At 58.0% G+C, this 6122-nt stretch overlaps 1 protein-coding gene across 1 annotated transcript; it reads left to right on the forward strand.

Moving 5' to 3' along the window:
• Positions 1-1600: 1600 nt before the first annotated feature.
• On the forward strand, positions 1601-4165 carry LOC112967734 (C-C motif chemokine 19-like). Its single transcript, XM_026069180.1, has 4 exons — positions 1601-1661; positions 2926-3049; positions 3422-3518; positions 4079-4165. The coding sequence occupies exons 1-4, from the start codon at positions 1604-1606 to the stop codon at positions 4163-4165; spliced, it is 366 nt and encodes a 121-aa protein (XP_025924965.1). The 5' UTR covers positions 1601-1603.
• The last annotated feature ends 1957 nt before the right edge of the window (positions 4166-6122 follow it).

Here is a 6122-nt window from a genome sequence, read left to right on the forward strand (position 1 = left end):
GCTTTGGCGCCCCTCTCCCACGGTGGGAGCCTGTGCTGGTGCAGGGACAGGAACACCTCAGCTGATGTCACAGCTGAAGTCTCCTCTCGCTTCTTACTGCGGATTGACGAAGGGGCAGAGCTCACTATCTGCGGGACTCGTATGTCCAAGAAGAGCCCAGGGAACCACTGACCTCCTCCAGTCCCAGCCTTGTGGCTTGTCACCAGGTGGGTGCTTGTCACTGTGGAAGGGCTCTGCAGCACTCCCCATCAAGGAGCAATGAAAGGCCAAGGCTGGAGCAAGGGAGAAGGTGGAGGGACGAAGGCCTTGCTCCAGGGTTTGGCTACCTTCTCTGGGAACATTTTTTACTGGTAGTTAATGGGAATTTCCCCTGATGCAACTTGTGCTGCTGCCTCCCATCCTGTCCCTGGGCCCCTCCAAGTAGATCCTGGCTCTGGTGCCTCTCCAAATCCACATCAGGCAATTGCTGACAGCAAGGAGACCCCCTTCACCTTCCCTTCTCCAGGCTGCACAAACCCACGGCTCTCAGCATCCCATATGTCACCTATCAGGGCTGAAGCAGGCTGGTTGAGGGACCTCACCACAGGAGGTGCTGGCCCCGTGATGATCCATCTTCTCCAGGAAACACAGGCCCTGAGCGCAGGTTTGCAGTGCAGGTTTGCAGTAGAAGTGCTGGTCTTCGCCCCCTGCATCACCTGCACAGCCAGGGAGCTGCTCTGCAGTGGTGCAGACAGCCTCCACAGGGATTTCTGCTCTTGCGTCGAGAAACCTGTTTCCAGAAGAGTCTGCAGTTGTCTTTGGCTGCTAGCCTGTTTGCCGGGACACCTGGGAAGCGTGCTGCCTTTCGGCACATGAGCTTGTGGCCTCGGATCAGAGCATGCAGGCCAGGTCCCCTCCCTGCCAGCATGGGCACGGAGGTGACCTGGAGCTGGAGTGGTCGAACGCTGGGCTCTGGATGTACCAAGCACCCAGGCTTTGGGGAGGGCAGGAGGAGCCAGCTGGGTCCTGTGACCAGGTCGGGGGGACCCAGGGGAGCAGGGTAAACCTCAAGGGCTGAACAGTGTGGCAGGTTCCCCCCAGCACAGAGATGTACCTGGGGAGAGGGGCTGAGGCAAGTTGTCCCCCCGGCCTCAGAAAGGTTGATGAGGGCTGAGCCATTTGGGAATGCCTCAGAGATTTCTTGAAGGAAGGACTGGGAAATGTGCAGGATGAGACCCCAAAWGGGCCTGCCCTGGGGTGCTTTCTCAGGGTGAGGGGACACCAGGGCAACCCTGGCTCTGGCCAGCAGGCCCTGTGGCCAGGCTGCCAGCAGCGAGGAGGGCAGGAGAGTGTTTGCCTCCGGGCTGGAGAGCAGCTGGCTGCAAAGAAGGCAGCTGGGACCTTCGGGAACTGTTCAAAGATTGAAATACAGCCTCTGGCAAGACTTGTTGCAACTTCCCACCCCTCTTCTTCAAAAGAAAGTGAAAGCCACGGACTGGAAGGATAAATAGGCAGTGGAGCACCAGTATCAGAGTGCAAGGAAGCAGTGCAGAGCTCTCACCTCTCCTGCCCGGAGGACCACTGCTGGCTCCCAGTGCATCCTCTGCCCGAAGTCAGCGGCAAAATGCATCACCTGCATCTGCTGTACCTCAGCCTCCTGGTGCTGGGACGTGTCCTGGACGGTAAGAGGGAACCTCTCAGGGTGCTTTGCTTGCAGAAGGGAGAGGAACCAGCTTCTTGTCCCCTTTTGGGTTTCCAACAGACTTTTAGAGGGACCCATCACTGGGACTCTGTCACAGACCTCCTGAGTCCTCTGCTTGTATTCTATTTCAGAGGGACTCTATCCTGCTCAAAGTCCAGGAAGGATCCTGCAGGGCCTAAGGGGGGAAGGCTGGGCTTGGAAAAGGCTGTGGAGCAATCCTGCCTCCCAGTGCCCTAGCCCAGTCTGTGCAGACCAGGCTGGGATTGCCTCAGCCCCATATCTCCCCGCTGGAGCAGGACTGCTGCGGGCCCAGCACCCCTGGCACACCAGGGGAAATGTGTTCCTCCCTGGCACTGGAAGTGAAGCTGCCCCTTTGGTGTGGGATAGCCCAGGGATGAGCAAGTATCTCCCAGGTCTGCAAGGCTGCAGGGAGTTATAGGCATCCCAGGGCATTGCCAGCCCTGCTGGGCATTAACAGTAAATACTGCAGTTGCTTGAAAGATGGCTGGGATCCCCTACCCTGCCACAAAGTGCAGACAGACACGTCCCTCAGCTGTAACAGGACTGATTGGCGTCGGGTGGGCTGGTAATAGGGTGATTGCAAAAGCAGGTATAGCTTAAGCAAATACAGGCAAAGTCATTCCCGGCCCCTCGGGGACAGTGTCTTCAGTGCCCCGGAGCCAGGCGAATGCCTTCATCCTGCCCTGCCCAGCTGGCAGGCGCTGGCTCTGCGGATGCAGAAGGAGCCATGTGTGCAGAAGGGGTGCCCTCCTCCAGCCTCCTGTTTCTTGCTTTCTTTGCTTTCTGTCGGAAGGAGGCAAAGGGCTCCCAGCACAAGGGAGTGGGTCCAATAAAACTCAAGTGTACATTTGCGACCAGGACTGTGTGCAAGGGCACGACTCGCGGCAGGGGTGGAAGCGCTGAGCTCTGCACTGAGCTAGCATGGGCACCATCCTGCTCAGCTCCGCGTGGGGCAGCCCTGTAGCATGTGGGCCCACGGTTCACATAGACTCCGAGTCCATCTGCTTAGACAACAGCAATATTTCCCAGCCAGAAGTCACTCCTGCTTTTCATACTCCAGCCCAATTTGTTGCTCCTGAGCTCAGAGAACTCACTCCACAAGCGCTGGTCCCAAGGGGACCGGGGTRTAGGGAGCTCAGACTGGCAGGATCACCTGGGGGTGGCAAAGTGGCAGCCGGCCTGTGGGGAGCAACTTCAGCCCACATGTTATATTCCTCCCCCAGTGTCCAGTGGGAACAACGTCGTGGACTGCTGCCTGCGGACGAGTGAGAATCTCATCCCGCGGCGAATAGTGCAGGACTACTGGATACAGCTGGTGCAGGACGGCTGTGTCATCCCCGCCACGGTGTAAGATGCCCGGGCTGGCTGTGCCCCAGGGAGGGATCCTGCAAGGGAGGGAGGCCAAGCAGGGTGGAGGGACGGTGTAGAGAGACACGGGGCTGAGTTTGGAGGTGAGGGAATGGGAAGGGATGGGGAAGAGAAGGGAAGACCCTGGAGGTCAGAGGCCCAAACAGAGCAGGACAGACCTGCTGGGAGGGGAACACCTGGGAAAAAAAACAGGGAAGAAACTCATCTCAAGGCAGGGCAGAGGAAGGCAGTGCTTTGCCCTGCATCCTGCACCAGGGCAGTGGCGGAGGCAGCGGGTGAGAGCTCAGGCCCTGCTGGAGCATCCCCAGGGCATCCCGCTCAGGTCTTCTTTTTTTTCTGTGGGCCTGGCAGGTTCATCACCGCGAGGGGCAAGCGCCTCTGTGCCCCCCTGCAAGCCCCATGGGTGATTCGCCTGCGAGAGAAGCTGGATGCTAGCTCCACCAGGAAGGTAAGAGCTGGCCCTCGGCCTGCCTTGGCTCAGCTCCGTGGCTGGACATTGGGGCAGCCTGTGGATAGGTTTAACCTGACACCAGATGATAGGATTTTCCCAGTCTGATCGGGGTGCCGGTCAGAGCCAGGGGGCTGTTGCAGCATACCATGGATAGGCATGGATAATTCGTCTCAGTCTCCACCCCTCCTCCCTCAAAGTGGGACCAGTCTGTGTCCTCTGCAATCCTTCTTCCACCCCTAAATAAAATCTGGCCCTGCCACTGTCGTAAATACCTTCTGTCAGGCTGGGAAAGGCAACTGCCTCCAGGGCCTCCTTGGGCTGAGACGCAACATGTACATCTCCACAAGGACAAAGGGGCAGTTTGCAATGGGTTTAGTGGGTGCTCTGCAAGTCCTCACAGGCATGTCCATGACCCTGGTGGCAGGCAGACCCCGTCAGGTCCCAGCTTGCCACCCTGCCCCAGAGATGTGGCACTGCTGTGATTTGGGAAGGCCGGGGAAGAGGAGCAAAGCAGCCCTCACCTTTTTGGCTGCACCTCTCTGCATCTTTTTTTGCAGAATTTGGTTTCCCACAGCAGCACCCATCCCTTGGAGGTCCAGGAAATTGAGATGCCAAGAGAGACTGTGCAAGGATGCCCAGGCTGAGGCTGTGGTGCTTTTGTAACCAGATGCACACAGCCATCCCCTCCGCTTTGCCACCGTGGCTTGGCCAGAGGAGGAAATCCCCAGTGACTGCCCAGACCCCAGGGAAGGAACTCCTGCCCCTGAGGCATCACACTCACCCGCTGCTGGGTTTTTCACTTCCCCAGGCCAAATATCAGGGCGTATAGGTTCCGAAGAAGCCTGTGGCTGGCCCCGATGCCTGTAGCTGGGACCAGCTCCCATCTGTGAATCTGAAGCTTGTGAAGCCGGCCTGCTTCCCTTTCCAGGCGCAGGGTACGCGGCCGACCCTCCTCAGGACTTGTGCCAGTGCGCGGGACTCCACAGAGCCCTGCCTGCTCTCTCTTCTTTGCTCTGTCTCTGGTGTGATTGAGAAACCTGCGTCAGGCTGAGTCAGGGGCTGCTGGACTGAGCACTGAGCCCCTGGCAAGGAGCAACCCCACGAGCAGAGTGGGGCTGGCGGCTTGTGGGCTATGGCAGCCCCAAGTCTTGGTGTTTCACCTCCGCCACATTCGGGAACTGGCTGGAAGCTGGTTGGTGGATTGTTCTGCGAGATGAGTTTGAGGTGTCTCAGCCTTTCCTTTGGAGCAGCAGCCGTGGCCTCCAGCACAGACCTGTTTGTTCCCTGCAGGGGATGTTTCCATCCACATCCCTGGGCCCAAGCTCTTCTGTGGCCCAGGAGGAGCTGGCAGGGTGGAACAGTGCAGGGACCACGGGGGGGATAGGGATGACCCTCACCAGCCAGGCAGGGTGTCTGTCTCTCACTGAGTGTGACCCAGACCCCCTCAGAGCACAGCATGGCTGATGTGATTCCTCTCTTGAGCCCCAGCATCCCTGCAGTTTTTCCTTTCCTGCCTTTTCTTCATGGAGCCAGTAATGGCAGTGCTAGTATCTGTGGCAGCCCAGCAAAAATGCACCAGGTTTGCCCTCCCCTGCCATCCGTGGGTGTCTGCAGTGTGGCAGTGGCATCCCCTGCAGTGCTTGGCCCACGGCCTCGCCTGCCTGAGGGAAATGAGTGATGGGCACCAGCGTGATGGTGACAACTTGTGATGGTGACAACTGCCCGGGGGCAGTGGTTTGGAAATAGGCCAGTTATCAATGCTCCACTTCCCCTTCCCAAAGCCCTGAGCTCCTGCCTGGGCAGTGACGCGTGAGCAGCAGTTGCACCATGCTCAGGTGTTTGCTGCTAGATCTGTTTGAGGCAACAAATATGGGTGTAACCTGCTTCCTCTCTCTTTCCTTTTTTGCTGTGCTTTTGTTAAATAAATAAATAAATAAATAAAAAAGCAAACAGGTGGTTGGCCTGCTTTGTATTTGAGTCCCAAATCCAGCCATGAGCATGGGGGTAAGGCAGTGCCTTGCAGGGCTTGCTTGCAGTCAGTGCTCCCTGCTACAACGTGGGGGCTGGGAGGCTGAGCTGAGCACTGGGAAAGGAAAAGGGATTTTCAAAGGGGTGAAGGGCACTTCTTGCAGGAGCTGGGCTTCAGATCTTTTCTGGGAGTCCCTCAAAACTGTAGTCCAGCTGCCACCCTGCTCTGGGCTGGTAGACAAGGCTGCCTGAGCTGGTCCCTGGGAGGCTGTGCTGCATGGTGGAGATGGGGCGAAGGGGAAAGTGTGGGAATATTGCACCGTGCAGACCAAACCACTACAAGCCCGCTACATGGCTGCCAGGCCAGTGCTCCTCAGCTCACAGGTGGCAGAGCTTGTGACACAGGCTGCTGTCAGGAGCGTGGGCAGACACCTTGGGTCACGCAGGTGCAGTAGTGCTCTGATGGGTCATGAACAGCAGAGAGGGGGAAAGAGCACAGATGCCAAATAGTAACACCGCTGCGGAGCTGTAGGAACGGGAGCTTTGCCCTTATGTCAAAGGGAAACTGAGGCACAATATGACTCAGGTCTTCCAATTCCCGTGGTGGCTCAGTGCTAGCTGTCAGCTGAGGTG

This window comes from Apteryx rowi, unplaced genomic scaffold (genome assembly GCF_003343035.1).
Source record: "Apteryx rowi isolate R43461 unplaced genomic scaffold, aptRow1 scaffold_289, whole genome shotgun sequence".
In the NCBI taxonomy this organism is placed as follows: domain Eukaryota; kingdom Metazoa; phylum Chordata; class Aves; order Apterygiformes; family Apterygidae; genus Apteryx; species Apteryx rowi.

Bases quoted from the DNA above. Each gene is read 5' to 3' on its own strand.
- LOC112967734 (XM_026069180.1), top strand. From the start codon at position 1,604: ATGCATCACCTGCATCTGCTGTACCTCAGCCTCCTGGTGCTGGGACGT. The intron at 3,050-3,421 runs GTAAGATGCCCG...TGGGCCTGGCAG, and splicing joins TGTGTCATCCCCGCCACGGT to GTTCATCACCGCGAGGGGCA. The intron at 3,519-4,078 runs GTAAGAGCTGGC...CTTTTTTTGCAG, and splicing joins ATGCTAGCTCCACCAGGAAG to AATTTGGTTTCCCACAGCAG.